The 15,524-nt window shown below is 53.3% G+C and overlaps 5 protein-coding genes across 5 annotated transcripts; 4 read left to right on the top strand and 1 right to left on the bottom strand.

Moving 5' to 3' along the window:
• Positions 1–1,243: 1,243 nt before the first annotated feature.
• MFIFM68171_09743 (Glycosyltransferase sugar-binding region containing DXD domain-containing protein) lies at positions 1,244–2,611 on the bottom strand (the record flags this gene model as incomplete). The annotated part of the gene is made up of 1 exon (XM_071065162.1): positions 1,244–2,611. One exon carries the CDS (start codon positions 2,609–2,611, stop codon positions 1,244–1,246), a length of 1,368 nt encoding a protein of 455 aa, XP_070921263.1.
• Positions 2,612–3,812: 1,201 nt separating this feature from the next.
• MFIFM68171_09742 (Acyltransferase 3 domain-containing protein) lies at positions 3,813–5,342 on the top strand (the record flags this gene model as incomplete). The annotated part of the gene is made up of 1 exon (XM_071065161.1): positions 3,813–5,342. The coding sequence occupies one exon, from the start codon at positions 3,813–3,815 to the stop codon at positions 5,340–5,342; it is 1,530 nt and encodes a 509-aa protein (XP_070921262.1).
• Positions 5,343–8,675: 3,333 nt separating this feature from the next.
• MFIFM68171_09741 (Reticulocyte-binding protein 2 a) lies at positions 8,676–10,814 on the top strand (the record flags this gene model as incomplete). Its single annotated transcript, XM_071065160.1, has 2 exons — positions 8,676–9,772; positions 9,842–10,814. 2 exons carry the CDS (start codon positions 8,676–8,678, stop codon positions 10,812–10,814), a joined length of 2,070 nt encoding a protein of 689 aa, XP_070921261.1.
• A 1,265-nt stretch (positions 10,815–12,079) lies between these two features.
• On the top strand, positions 12,080–12,978 carry MFIFM68171_09740 (Protein kinase domain-containing protein; the record flags this gene model as incomplete). The annotated part of the gene is made up of 2 exons (XM_071065159.1): positions 12,080–12,247; positions 12,313–12,978. The coding sequence occupies 2 exons, from the start codon at positions 12,080–12,082 to the stop codon at positions 12,976–12,978; spliced, it is 834 nt and encodes a 277-aa protein (XP_070921260.1).
• A 1,420-nt stretch (positions 12,979–14,398) lies between these two features.
• On the top strand, positions 14,399–14,797 carry MFIFM68171_09739 (uncharacterized protein; the record flags this gene model as incomplete). Its single annotated transcript, XM_071065158.1, has 1 exon — positions 14,399–14,797. The coding sequence occupies one exon, from the start codon at positions 14,399–14,401 to the stop codon at positions 14,795–14,797; it is 399 nt and encodes a 132-aa protein (XP_070921259.1).
• Between the last annotated feature and the right edge of the window lie 727 nt (positions 14,798–15,524).

Here is a 15,524-nt window from a genome sequence, read left to right as displayed (position 1 = left end):
CGATCATACAAACGCTTGCGGTAGGAATCGACGCGGTATCGCACGCGGCAGCATAAGGTTTGAGGTTTCGCATCGGCGTGCGTGCGGGCCCCCGCCGATGACAAAGTCTCGGCGCATAGTTCTGGCTGCCAAGTTGTCGCCGCTCTGCCGTGCTCGAGACACCAGGCCGACAGGGCGATCTTGGCGGTTGTTGATTGACGTGCCAAACTGGATTTACCCAGATCAAGTCGGCAATCCGCATCATCCCAAACCGAGTTTCCAAGACGGATCCCAAACCACACGGACATTGCGCAAGGGGCAGGGCCGTTTTGTGGTCATGCCGCATGCGCCTAGACAGTCAGTCCGCCGAATCGGCTGGGATTTGCGGTCGACATGGTCGCGGTGAATGATGCGTTCCGATTGAGGGACTGCTGAGCCAAATGGCCCTGCAAGGGTCAAGAGCCAAGAGAGCAGGGGCAGGCGTGAACCCTTGCATGCAAGTAGTCGTGACGTGACCCTAAGGTAGGATGGGGGCCGCTGTTAAGCCTCATCCGGACCGGGATGGCCAAGCTTGGTGCTTATTGTGACTTCTCTCGTTCCTGCAACCTCCCGGCCTGCGGTCCCCACGACATCTCGTCCTTCCTCTCAACCACCCATTGCATTCCAGAAATGTTTCGCTGTCTTCTTTCTACACGAGGCTGGGGTGCGGCATCAGATGCGGAGCTTTGGCGAAGAAGGCATTCGAGGTTTCTCGGTCCGGCGGCGGCAAGCCTTGCTAATGGAACCTGACGACTCAGCCACGCAACCACATCTATCGAACCCGCCTTCATCAAGTGGGATACGTTATTAACATGGCGATACATAAGCCCGTTTGAGCTCGGGAACAGCAACAGTCCAGCGTATTCCCCCCCCCCCCCCCCCCCCCCCCCAAGCAGAACGTAGTCCGGCAAAACGCCGACCGAGGAGGAGGGAAGTGCCCGGACCCGGCTCTGAGCAACATATGTACATGGAAATAAGTAATGCATTCAAACGTAAGCAGTTCCCTTCGCGGCACCCCATGAACACGCTCGGATTGACCGGGCTACGTTGCCAGCGAGCATGTATGTGTCATGTCAGGCCTTCGTTGTCGTCACCGCCGCCGCGGTTAGGTTCAGCCCATCTATCGCGTCGTCTCTCGTTAACAAAACTCCCAAGAATCCCAAATAACAAGCGCCTGCCAGTTCCAAAAATTACCGAGTATCAATAAACCTCACGAGAAGTGCAGTTACGCCGATTTTTTCTCCTGCTTCTTTGCCTGCTGACCAGCAACTTTCTGCCCGGACCCTTGTTCATTTTGCGTCTTCTCCTTCTCCCTCTCAGCTTCCTCCTTCTTCTTCTTTTCAGCCTCTTCCTTTTCCTTCTTTTTCCTCTCCTCGTTCTGCTTCTTCTTCTCTTCCTCGGCCTTCCGTTTCTCCTCGGCCTCTTTCTTCTCCCTCTCCTTCTCCTCGATGATCTTCTTCTGCTCGGCCTCGGACATGTGCGAGAATGCTTCGACGTCCTGGTCCCATTTATTCACACACTCGTCGTTCCAGTTGCACTTCTCAACCTCGCCGTATGCCGGATGGCTGTACCGGGGGTGCCTGCTGGGCCAGTTTGAGGCGTGGTAGTGGTGCTTGACAAGGGCGGCCCTAGCCTGGTGGGTGCCTGAATCTGAGTGGCCCTGCCCGGCGGCGAACGCCTCGACGGTGAGGACAAGCACCCGACTCACAACCTTGGACTCGGCCATGTCGTGGAATGTGTCCCAGTCGATCTTCTTCTCGTGATCCGGCTTCGCCAGGTTCATCTCGGCGATAATGGCTTCGGTGAAGGCCGAGGGCCCCGTGCCGCTGATGATTTGGTCGAAATCCAGCTGGACATCAGCGAGGGAAACCTTCTGCTCTTTGGCTACCCCGTTGAGCCAAGTCATGATCTGCTCAATCAGTCTCATCATGACGGGGAGCTGCGGCTTGCACATGAAGGTCCACTGGCAGAAAGAACGCGACTTGGGGCCGAGGATGGGGTGGTCTTTCCAATCGGGCTCGTCAATCTCGACGCCGATCACCATGTCAATGTCCTTTTGGGTATACCGCTCCGGGATGAACTTGGACAGCGGCTTCAGGTCCTCGACGTCGATATCTGCGTACAGACCGCCCTCGGCGTACATGATCAGGTAGCGCAGCAGATCGGCCTTGACGATGGCCGCCTTGACCTCACGGTAAAAGTTGACAATGTCGGGCCTGTTGAAGCCGTCTGGGCCATAGTGCCACTCTACATAGAGCATGTCATTGTCGTCGGTCAAGACCTCGTACCGGTACTCGGGGTTCTTCGAGACCCACGATCGCGCCGTGTTGAGATCGCGCTCTTCGAAGCGGAGTGGATTCACTTTCCACGTCTGCCAGATCTTCTTGGGGAATTCGCTCCGGACCTTGGACGGCGACAGCACGGGCCGGTGGGGCGACAGCTCTGCGCTGGTGGACTGGAAGAGATTGACGTTGACCACGAAAAGGAACAGGCAAACGGCGGCGATGTAGATGGGAAACGCCCGTCGGAATTGTGTCGGCAAGCGGTTCCCGAACCGGGCAGTCGTGGCCGGGGCACTGAGTTTGGAAACCATGCCGGGCAGAAGACGCGCACGCGACTCGATTCGGAGAGTGATGTGCTGCCCCGAGGAGAAAGCGAGTGGTATGCAGTAGAGGAGAAGAAAACAAGGGACAGGCGGAGACAATAAACGAACGATGTTGCAGGGAAGAGGAGGGGAGAAAATTAAAGTTACGGTCTGCGCTGGAACGGAACGGCGAGTTAGGAGGAGAGGATCCGAGCATCACGAACGGTCCCGAGGTCCTGGGGGCCTAGGGGCCCCTCCGAATCAGCGCTTTGCGACCCTTATCTCGTCACAGTGGGCGTGTGGGCTGCATGTTTGGGCCGGGAAACTCATCTTGGGAGGCAGGCATTTCGGTCCATCTAACGCCGCTCTCCCCACAGTGATCGCCCAGCCGCCTACCCGATCAGCTGGACAAAAAAAAAAAAAAAAAGAAGAAACTGTCCGGCTGGAGCAATGGCTCTGGGATGACAGGGAGTGGCTTATTTTTTTCATGTGGCAATTGCTCATGCGAACTAGTGTAGGCTAGGCGCAAATTTCGCAGGAACGATCCGAAGACCAATCGTGCACCGCGCCTCGGACGTACGAAAAGGGGTCGCTCCCCCCACATTTCAAGCCACCAAAGAACAGGCCATAACTCCGTCAACGCGACGGGGTGTTTGAAGCGTTCGTCTCGCGTCACTAGCCAGTGAGCATCTGAGTTGCAGCATTCGCAGCTATGACCCACTCCGAAGTCCTTTCCGCCGCCGGAGAAACCCGCCCGGCACTCCTGCTAGTTCCCCTGTTTCTGATGCTTCCAGTGTGTGCAAGGGAGGTCTGGCAAGCTGTGAATCGCCCAACCCCCGGGGCGGGAAGGTGGCTTGCGTTCGGGGCTCACCCATGCCCGTGTTTGTTGATCTGTGATTCAGACGTCGGCAAATCCAGCGCATCCGTCCGTGGCACAGATCAGCAGTGGCTCTCCATACCATTTTTGCCCCTCCGGTCCAAGTGACAAAACAACCATTTTTTTTTTTAATTTTTTTTTATTTATTTTTTCCCCTTTTGTGCTTCAAAAAATCTCGTTTCCATGCGCCATTCGCTCTTGCTTAACTGGATCTTTCCCTCATCTAGCAGGGAGCAAGAGAAGCAACCTGCACCCCCGCTCACCTAGCGCCCCGCTAGCCCCCGGCACTAAGGTACCATCTCTTTCGCTGGGTTAAGACCGTCCACGCCTAGCATGCATCCGCAGCAGCGCGAAGAAGGCAATCAGGACGACACGGCAAAAACTGCGGATCAGGACGGTCTTGAAGGGAGCGGCATCATCGAGAGAATCTCGTCATTACCCATGAGGTCGGCAACATTTCGCTGGCTGCGGCACCTGCTCTGGCCCAAGAGCACCAGCTCTGATGGCCCTCGGCAGTTGCGGCCAACTGCTTACCTCGACGGCCTAAGAGGATTCGCGGCTTTCCTGGTGTATATCCACCACCAGACGCTATGGTCCCACAGTTTGCGAGACGATGCCATCTTCGAGAGTGCGTTTGGTCTCAAGGGGGAGTTCCATTTTGCTACGTTTCCCATTGTCCGGAACTTCTTCACGGGTGGTCACATTGCCGTTGCAGTCTTCTACGTTATCTCGGGCTACGTGCTTTCGGTCAAGCCGCTCTCCCTCATTCACGATGGGGAGCATCTCAAGCTGTTTGACAACATGGCATCCGCCTTTTTCCGCAGATGGTTCCGGCTGTACATCCCCCTCATGGTGACGACCCTCGTCTTCGTCACCTCGTGGCATGTCTTTGGCTACTGGACCGCTGTGTGTGAAGCCAAGGCGACGCTCGGCGAGGAGCTCTGGAATTGGTACGTCGAGTTCAAGAACTTTAGCTTTCTGTTCAAGGACGGCTGGCTCTGGGTTTCGTACAACCCTCATCTGTGGTCGATCCCGCTAGAGATGCGAGGCTCCATCGTCACGTTCACGGCGTGTATAGCGCTGTCGCGGGCGACAACTAAAGCGCGCCTCTTGTGCCAGCTCGCCCTCATTTGGTACTTCCTCTGCGTCGTCGACGGGTACTACTGCGCCATGTTCATCGCCGGCATGCTGCAATGCGACCTTGACCTCCTGGCAAGGAAGGACGGCTACTTCCCACGGTTCTTGCGCCGCCTGGAGCCCTACAAGACCATCATCTACTACCACATGTTCATCATCGGCATGTACCTTGCCGGCGTCCCCTCGTCCAACAAAGACATGGACGAGCTGCGGGCGAGTCCCGGATGGTCCTGGCTGTCGTACCTCAAACCGCAGGCCGTCTTCGACTACAAGTGGTTCTACCTCTTTTGGGCGGGCAACATGATCGTGGCCTGCATCCCGCGCATCGGCTGGCTCCGGAGGTTCTTTGACTCGCACTTCTGCCAGTTCCTCGGCCGCATCTCGTTTGCGCTCTACCTAGTCCATGGGCCGATCCTCTACTCCATCGGCGACCGGTTGTACGCGGCCGCCGGCTGGGCCCGAGCGCTCGGCGACGGCGAGGACAAACTCGTCGGCTGGCACAACATCTTCCCGCTGCCCATGAACAGGCCCATGGGTCTCGAGCTCGCCCTCTGGATTCCAAATATCATATTGCTGCCGCTCACGCTGTGGGTGGCGGACTTCGTCACGCGGATGGTCGACGAGCCGGCTGTTAAATTTTCGGCGTGGTTGTACAAGCGGATCCAGGGCGGCGCGGAGCACGAGCAGAGGCCTGTTGAGCTAGCGCCGCTGATGAGGTTGGCCTAAGAGTGGGGAAGGGCCCCGTGGGATGTAATGAGTCAATGCCTGTTTCCTGTACGTGCGCTTTACTATGTATCTCTTAGTTTGTTTGGGAAGGCATGGACATCGCGGTTGGTATTCTATTAGAGGTGTGCATATTAAAAGCTTGGGTGGGAATGGCCGGGCGTATCCAGGCGGCGTTTCGATGGGATTGCAGTGGCACTTGCCAAGTCGAGCTAAGAATGCATCCTGCTCGTGTAGTGCTCTACGAGACGGTCATTATGACGATCGATGAGAGTTTTAACCCATCACAAGCCAAATTAGGCAATTACTAAAGATGGCCGCTAATTCAAGCATTACAATAACACGCACCTGACTTCATGCGCCGCTCAGGGCATGTGGCGTTCGTTGATTTAAAATCCCTAAGTCTCGTCCCATCGCTGATGTCTTGAAATAGCATCTGCTGTACTCTGCACAGTAATCTGGTGTATGTGTGTAGTGTAAGCGCGGTAGATGTGGGACGGTGACGTTCAGGCTTCCCCGGACCCCGAAATCCGGATATATTACGCTCGGCACGGTTTAACCATGGATTTCCCAGGCCTTTTCCCCCTCCCTGCGTCTTTCAGGGGCCGCGTCCGTCGGAAATCACAAGTTCACGAAGGAGACCGAGGCACACTTCGCGCAACATTAGCCAAGTGACGTGAGAGGTGTTGTGCCCCCACAACCGCTTGTTAGCGCTAAGATGGACACGGTAAGAACCTCCGTGCTGGGCTTGTGGGGAATATGGAAACACCCTTGCCATGGGTGGGCCGCGCCGGCAAGTTGCCCGGGGCCAATACCGGTCTGACTGTCGGGTTGGGGATAACTTAGAGTGGAGGTGCGTTAGTGGAGCAGATGCCAGGGACGGGCCATCAACGGCTTTTCAGGTACACAGTCTGGCGTTGCAAGTTCTCGGTTTCTTAACCGCGTTCATTTGAGGGAAGGAGGCCCTTAGCTGCAAATCCCCCTTCTCTTCCAAGTTTTCCATGCTGCTCCCTGGTCACCCTTCAGTTCCGAGTTGCAGAGAGAGACGCAGGCATGTGAAAGCTCGCGCGCCGCACACCGCACATTGACGATGCGATGCGTCCAATGCGGGTTAGTGTGCACAGTGCAATGCAACGCAACACCCGAGGTCCCGTACATACACTATTTATCTGCTGCATGTCTTATCTTGTTGGGATCGCGCTGCCGGTATGAGGCGCTCAGGGCGATGGAGCGCACAGCAGGAACCAGACGCTTCTGGTTGCATGGTCGTCGCCACTGGTGTGATGCCAGATGAGCTTGAATTTAGTTTCAGCATCGGGCGGGGCATGGCCACGCCGGTAGCGGGATCCTTAACGTTACCCATGGGGCGGAGGGGAAAGTTTAGGCCTGAACAAAGGAGGGTGGATAGGAGAAAAAGAAATTGGTCAATGCCTTGACCAGCAATCGCAAAACACGCGAGTCTCGACCCCGAGTTTCTGTACTAGCAAACAGGAGTACCTGCCCATGCCGTGAATCCTCCTCGGCCGTTGATGCCTAAGAAATAAATTATCGCCGAATGCGAGCAGTAATCCGGACCGGACCCCCTACTGCCCCTGTGTTAGATGTGCGCATTGCGTTAGCCTCCCGCCGAGCTACCTGGATGCATCCATGGATTATAATGACGGGAAGATATTTTTCCTGCCTGTAGGACAGCGGGTACGCTCCTGGAATGCGAGGGCCAAACATTTGAGTTCTGTCAGGGTCGCAATTACCTGCAAGGCGGGCCCATATTCCGGATTCAGGGATCTGGCGTGAGGTTACCGCTTTCCATTCTAGTTCATCCGCAACGGAGTGATAGCTGCCCTTCTGGGACTTGGGAAAACAAGCGTCTTCCGACTGCAGAAACCCCTCTCCGGGCTGATTACAACTGGACTTGACGAAACAACAAAAATAATACAAGACAGAGAAAGGTTAAAAGATGGCAAACGAATTTCCTGTCCAGTAATCTACTTACTAAGCAGGCTCCTACCTAGATTCCCAAGATACAGGTTCTATGCAGGTGGCAGGGAAAGACGATATCTACTATCAAGGGCGCTTTTACACAAGACAGAAAATAGACGATGCCTTCTGACAGGCCAGGTAAGCCTCGGCCATCCCGAGCAATAAACAAAATGAAACCATGAAGCAGGTGCTACACCACGCAGGGAAGCGGTAGAACCCGACATTTAGCGCTAAATGACAACGTTTCTGGCCGACTCAGCTTTGCTCCCTCGAGTAGAGCGCGTGATTAAACATAATGAACTTAGTGTGCCAAAAAATAAAATAAAATAAAATAAAATAAAATAAAATAAAATAAAATAAAATAAAATAAAATAAAATAAAATAAAATAAAATAAAATAAAATAAAATAAAATAAAATAAAATAAAATAAAATAAAATAAAATAAAATAAAATAAAATAAAATAAAATAAAATAAAATAAAATAAAATAAAATAAAATAAAAAATAAAGAAAATAAAATAAAAAATAAAGAAAATAAAGATTTTTTTTTCTCTAATCTTGAAGGTCAGGTGATTAGTAGCGGACGCGACCTCAAGAGTAAAGCAAGCACCAAAGGAGGAAACAAAGGACAGAATTCAGAATTGCTTCCGCAGATACCTACCTTATCTATCCATCATACCTGCGAGTCGTTCCGGGTGGAATCAAGTAGGGTACCCAGGAAGTGCAACGCAGCTAGTTCGCCTCCGTTTGTTGGAACTCACGTTCCTGTGTTAATGGTACACTTCATGGCAATACGTCTGGTGCTTGCGAAATAAATTGAACTTTGTAGTTCGAGTGGGTGTCGGTGTTGATTCGGAACGGAGCGTTGCTCGCCTCCTCGGTTTGTCAACTACCCTGGAGACCTAGTCGGCTGCGAACAGTCACACCGAAAGGGAATGAATTTTGAGTACTACTTTTTCAGAACACGTTGAAATAAGGCATGATTACATCACTAGTAAAGGTTGAAGGTGAAGATGCAGCGTTGTTTAACCACGTGCTCTGCGACTCTTCATTTCAAGACGCGTTACTCCCTGGCTGGTAGAGTTGGTCGAGAGCGAGTGAAGGAGACAGCGCATCACATGGTGAAGAGAAAGGAACGTTTCCATAAACAGAGGCACTGTCAGATAACGGGAAAAGCAAAACCCAAGCAAAAGGCGGAGGCAGGTGCGGTCCGTGTCTGTGACTGCCTTACGCTGCGACAGGCACGTTGTTCCTGCGAGATGCTCTCGAGCACAGTTCTATGCTTCACTTGAGCGCTTTGCCTTCCCCAACTTCGTTATCCAACTTAAATACAGCTTACCTTTCACCACAATAAAGGATGGCGGGCCGACTTTCCACAAACCTCAACCTCTCCGATAGGATCATCTTCGTCCCAGACACGTGCGATCCAGCGCAGTTCGCACGCGCCAGGTTTCCGCGACCCGGGCGACCACAGTTGCTGGAGATCAACCGCGCCAAGTTCTCGACAGCCATCAATACCGACTTTCTCGTTCTGGGTAAAGCCGTTAACCCCAGTCAGGTCCCGGGGCCTGGCGATCCCAACTCTGGCCAAAGCTCCAGTCAACAAGCCATGCCAGCGTACGCGGCTCAGACCGACAAGACAACAGACTCTACCGCTGAAATGGCTGGTAGCGCGACAGCAGGCACGGCGATGAAGCGCCAAACGAATACCCGGAATGTGTCAGGTGGCGATAGCCTCGTTAACTCGCGTTCCGTACCCAAGGCTGATGAAATGCTAGAAACTAAGCTCTCCGGTGAGCCGGCTGGCAAGACTGCCAGCAACTTGGCGGACAAGCTCGCAGAGAAACCCTCCGGGGAGTCTACCATCAAGTCGGCGAAGAAGCCTGTCGCTCATACCAATACCAACTCAACCCGTTGCGCAAAACCTGCCCCCGCGGTCACCCAGAACATGCAGAAGACGACGCAATCGCTCACCGCCACCAAAAACCATGATAAGAAGATGGCTTCCGTTACCAAGGCGAAGGACACGGCGACGGAGGCTGTGGAAAGGGGCACCAACGGTAATGCCTACTGTCAGCACGATTGGAGACAGCTGTTTCTGGTCATGGCATATTACCCGGACGTATTGGAGGACATGATGAAAGTCCCTGCCTTTAAGAAGATGGTTACCGAATCCGGAGGGAAGATTCCTAGGGATCACGAGATGAAGATCAAGACAGATGATCCTGATGTCCTGCACAGTGTGATGGATCTCCCTTCTTTCAAGAAATTGGCGGACGAATCGAGGCTATCTTGGTCATACGAAAACCCACTCAAGGGCCCTGTCTGTGCAAACCCGCTTTGCAGGAAGCCTGGGCATACCATTGCCATCTGCCCCGGCCCAGTGCACGCCGAGTTCGGATGGATGCTTGGCTGCTTCTTATGCAATCAATACGATCACTATGCCGACGATTGGTACGTTGTCTCTCAATTCTAATCTCTTAGACGATTGAGGGGTAAATTGACTAAACCACTCCTTCATAGCCCCATGATGGAAACGGTCACGGTTCCCGCTCTGATAACTCACCTCATCACTAACCGTGCCGGCCTCCCACCCTTCTGTACGCAAATCGATTGGGTTGCTCTCGCCATCGACAACTGGAACCTCGTGGACATGACGTCTCTCCCTCTTACCCGAGAATTCGTCAAAACCAGCTATGTGCCCAACAAGATGTGGAACAACGATTGGGTCGGTGGCCGTTCGCCCATCACCGACCCTCTCCTTGTGGGCACAGACCTACGCAAGCTCAAAATGCTTGCAAAGGGTGTCGGCAACGGCGACAGCCGCGGCCGGCTGATGGAGGCGGCTTATGTGTCCTGTGTCTGCTTTTGCGCCAGCCACCAGTCGGCCGTGCAGAAGAACCCTGCACTGAAGCATTACGCCGCGACTGTCCCGCATTCCCCCCAACATACGGAAGAGAAGAAAGAGGCAGTCGAGTCCGAGATGGAAAGGACTCTGAGGGAGTTTGAGGAACTGAAGAAGAGGAAGCCGCAACCCAAGACGGCGAACAAAGTGCGCATGGGTCGCAGGGCCATGAAGAAGGCAGCTGAGGCTGCCCAGGCGCAGGGAAAGCTGGAGGAAGAGAAGGCTATTATGCTACTGAGAGAAAAGGCTCTGGAGAGGTGGAAGAAACTGGGCCCCCTGGAGAGACAGGAAATGATCAAGATAATTACCGACGACTTGAAGAGGGCGGGTATCCCGGAGGAGGATCTGGATGCTCCGGATGCACAGGAGAAGATAAAGGCACTACTTATGGAGGAGATGAGGATGGAGGAAAAGATAAAGGAGGAGTTCAATAAGACGCTCAACAAGGAGCCCAAGGAGGAAGAGACGGAGAAGGCGGCGGACGTGGATGACGAAGAGGATGAGCTCCCCATTTCGGAACGTCTTCTCAACCTCGCTGATTCCTTTGGCGAGTTTGTGGACCGCTTGCGCAGGATCATTTCGATGCCCTAGACGCATTGGATGAAGTTATTTGACGAAGTTAGAGCACTCTTCATATGGAGATAGGTACCTTGGCCATTGGCCATCAACAAACCACGTCCTTTGTCCTTCAACGCGGCCCCTCAAACTGTGTGGGAGTCCGTCTTTCTTGAGGCCCATCTACATAGGCGATGCGGGAATATGGCCGCGGCGCTCAGTGGGTAATTGTCGTCAATTCGCGCACCAAATTATCTTCGTTTCAGAAGCGTGCTCCACCGAGATGCGGATTGTTGATTGTATAATCCCGAGGCCAGGAATCCAAGGGGCTTCAGGCTATCATGCGCAATAAAACCTTAGCATTCTCGTCAAACTCGAGTATTGTACTGAATCCACACTGACCGTATCTTGCTCGGTTCATCCGACAAATCGACGGAGCGGAACATAGTTTGAGCGCCCAGAAACAAACGCAGCTACTCCAAATCCTTATCCCAACGACATAGACTGGCCCTTCGGCAACCGGGCATTATCATGGGGCCAGACCCTTGCATGCCAGGAGGCCTCCATGTAACTTCTAGAGAATTTTGTAGAAAATCGCCCCACAGAGAATAGCCTGAAGTGAGCCGCCCCTTCCGTTGAATCACAAAAGGCCTATGTTTTACGCAAAAAGTTGCCCTCAGTAATTTCCATATCTGTGTGTGGCCCTGAGTTACCCTGCTCTGGGGTACATGAAGAGGACCCGGATTTCGCCGCGTGGGAGGCTGACAGCTGCTTCTGGGAGTATCAAGGATGACCCTCATCTCCCTTCTGGTGCATTGAGAGAGACTAGGCCATCATGGTCGTGGTTGGAGGGCTCTCCGTTTGTACGTTAGATCCGGTACTGTCTGACTGTCATTTCCACTTGGGAAAAAGAATCAAGCTGTTTTTCCTGCAGCGTATTACTCTTCTAGTCCGGCTTCCAACTCGTAAATCTCTGAGGCGTGAAAGATAGGTGGAACCATAGGTGACAAGGTGTAATTATGTGACGGGAGAGTTGGAGAGGTCGTCAAGTTGGGCCCCACAGTGGCTTTGCTGTCACGGTCTTCGGACCAATAATGGTCGCGGTTGCGGGTCCCTCCTTGGCCTGTGCGCTGTGACATGATTGGTGTTGGAAGCGCAATGCGTGGCGAAGCCACAGCTAACTAGCCACAAATCGCCCGGGCAACACTGCCATTGCAAACTACCACGTCCTTTGAGCTGTTGGTACCAGACCGAAGCTCGATCCCCAATTTCCATGTTTCACAACCATTATCCCCTCCAAGATGGATGACGAACCTATTATCTTCGTCGATGACGACCCTCCAGTAGTGCAACGGCGAGGGCCGAAGCTCGGCGGCCGCGCCCGGCCCCTACCTAAACTTCGCCGACCTCCGGGGCAACTAAAACCGGGGCCGAATTTTCCCGTCAACAGGTGGCCAGCAAAGACAATTGTATGCACCCCCCCCTCCATGCTCTCTTCCTTTGAGCAAAACACGGGAAATTGACAACGAGTAAGGGATTTCGCTTTCGGACACACATCCTCACCGCAGCCGCTACGCCGGTCAATAACGTGCACTCAAACGTCCTCCCTCTTCAACTGCAGGCCAGCTTCCTGCAGTCGGTCCTGCAAACGGTACTTGGCCATCTTCCATGCGCAATGCAGGCTTGGTTCGAGTCGTCGTTTCCCGAGTGGACTCTCCCTTCGCGGCTCATCCTCAAAAAGCAGAAGAAGAACTGGGAGGAGGAGTTCGAAGCGGAGAAAGTGGCCTACGCAAAACTACGCCCGTTGCAGGGAACCGTCGTTCCAAGGCTTTTCGGCCAACTCCAGTACGACAACACACCAGCGCTTCTTATGTCGGACATCGGTGGCGTATGCCTGGCGGCGCCCGAGGGAGGCATGCTGGAGCTGGACGAGTTTCGCCGCTTGGTCCGACAGGCGCTCACCGCGCTTTCCCGCTTCGGGATATTGCAGGATGATACCAAGCTGGACAACTTCCATCTCACTGACGGCAGGGTTATGGTTGTCGACTTTGAGATGACGAGCAATGAGAACCAGCAACCTCTGACGGACGAGCAGCTCGAGTTTGGCATTGACTGTGCAGTGGATTCCCTCGCCAAATCCTATGAAGACAACCAGTATTGCTTCTGGGAGGATGAGATTCTCTCAATTGGTATCGAGTGAATTATACGGCATGACGGGGGGGAGCATAGGAGAGTTCTGAGGCTCGATGACCCCGACGACTTGTATAAATTACCTTACATCAGAACGGCGGCATTAACTTTTGAGGAGGCACTCACTTAGTACAAAAAGATATGATGGAACGGGCCGGCAATTATCCTTTTAGAAATCCGTCTTTTGTTGCCGCTTCCAGGACGAATTGATCAATCCCCCTTTGGTTTCTATGAGGGTTTGAAATTCCGGTCCCAGCTTGTTTGTTTATGTTTATTTGTTTTGGTCCCGGGTTCTCTCTTAAAGCGGTATACGGGGAACAGTGTTGGAAGTGCGGAGGGATATTTAAATTTCGTTGCTTTGCTAGAGGCTTATTTTTAAAGGCGGATGAGGATTAGAGTTTGCTCTTTTTTAGTCTTCCTTTAGGAGGGGGGTACGATGTGCTAAAGATATTGGGGATATTAAGGTGATGCTTATGTTGACAATTGAGTCACGGAAAAGAGGGCCCCTCTTGTTAGTATAGAGTGTGGGTTACTTACCACTTAGATAGGGATTTGAAGCTTCAAGTTGGAGGGTTGATATCTTCTGAGACAGGAGGGATTATCGATGTCTCAACTTAAGGGTGGTACGATGGTAAGAATCACCCACTCTCGAAAATAAGAAGACGGAAATGAAGACTTTCTAGAGGACGTAAACTAATTTTATAGAACCTTGGGGAAGGGAAGAGGAGGAGGTCTAGTTTTAGAACACAGGTGGCCCAAAGCTGTTGTTCCCTCGTAAGTGGTAAAATAGTAACGTCTGTCTTTTAAATCACAATTAATTAGTAATTTTTCCATTAATCTCTAAAGTTGCCATTTGAGTTTACAGAACTCCGCTGAATTACAAAGTACTGCCTACTCGTCTAAACCAGGTTTGGTGGTTTCCCTGATCACGTCCTGAGTAGCGCTTGAGCGAGGTGAGGAGGGGTGGTGAGGGCAACCTTTGCGTAAAACAATACATCCTCCCCACTTACATGCCGCACCAGCCACAGCCTTGGCACGGTTAATCGCGCCCAAATTACTAACTTTGAGCTCCAAGCAAGTCGTTGTGCCTAGGACACGCCCTACACTGAAATCTCCGTCGGAAAACGTGATCGATAGCGCTCTGCCACTGCCAAGGATGGCAGTGCACGTAGACAACCTGCGCAACCAGCTAGGACGGGACGCATGTAACATCACGGCGGCCTCTGAATGGACAGTGTTGTGCAACAGCGTTGTAGCCTGTGATCCATCCGGGTTCGGCAAACGAACATGGCTAAGACTTAAACTAACGACTCCCCTAACTAAAAACTCCGATCGACCTCTTACAAACACCATCCATTAGATTTGCAAACATAACTCCAACTACCTGAAGAAGGAAAAGAAAATAAATAAAAATAAAAAGAACCCATAAAATGAAAGGCAGCGCGAAAAACACGCCCTCCCTGCACTCCACCCCGTCCTCCTCCTCCCTCGGCACGACCAACACCGCAAAGCCAGACCAACCCGGCATTAACAACGCGCCGCCAAACGGACAGACAAAGCAAGGCGAGGCCGGCCAGGCCTCCAAGCCGCAGACCCCGCAGCGCTACGTCTACTACGAGCGCACGGGCGTGCCCAACCCGGACGCCCAGCCCAAGCCCAAGTCCAAGCTGAGCAGATTCCTCTCCCGGTTCCAGTCGCCGGCCGTCAAGTCGACGCTCGCGGCGCGCGAGCGCCAGAAGCTCGAGGAGGAGCGCCGCGGCGTCAAGATCTACACGCCCTTGGGCGCGCCGTCAGGGGGCAAGGCGTGGGCGGCCGAGGCGCTGGGCTAAAGTGGATGGTTTGGGACGGATGGGTTGAGGTTGGTCGGGTTGGGTTGGGTTGGTGAAGGGATGTGGAGGGCACTATGGGTTAGGTGGTGCCTTGGATTGGTTTTGGAGGGAAAATAAGCGGATGGGGGAGGGAAAGAGGGAAGGAGGGCTTGGGGCTTGCTTGCTGATATTTTGGGTGGGGAGCGCGTCATCACGGGTTTAAGGAGGGTGCAATAGATACGCTCTCTGTGCTGGTGTGATCTGGCCGGGTCGGGCATTCTGGAATTATCGTGCGCGCGCACAAGGAAAGTTTCCGCGTTGCAAGATGCATGGTAGCCTTGGTTTAGTTATGGTTTAGCTGGGGTGGCACCGCCATTCAGTGCCTATTCCATTCCGCGCCCTGGCAAGGCTCAAACTTGATCCCGCGCATTTGTCTTCAGCCCGAAAAAGCAGGCTCATAAAACGAACCATTATAGGCTGTTAACAGTCGAGGAAGTTCCTATGATACGTCCCTCGAGTCGATCTCTGCTGTGTCATACCTTGCGAGGCTTGGGTGGATGATTGGATGTGCAAGCTGCTGTGGTACAGAAACTGGAACCCGTGACAGTGTGTTATGCACACCCCTGAGGTTGTTGCGCTGCACAGAAATTAAGCCAAGCAATCCGCCCAAACCTCGCCCCACATCCCGCCTCAACGTCAGCTTTGCAACATCGTTCCTTCGGGAAGCCATTCGCGGCTTCTGCAATGG

This window comes from Madurella fahalii (assembly GCF_045866475.1).
Source record: "Madurella fahalii IFM 68171 DNA, scaffold_5, whole genome shotgun sequence".
Lineage (NCBI taxonomy): Eukaryota > Fungi > Ascomycota > Sordariomycetes > Sordariales > Madurella > Madurella fahalii.
Note: the sequence above shows the minus strand (reverse complement) of the source record. Positions and strands in the feature narration are given on the sequence as shown.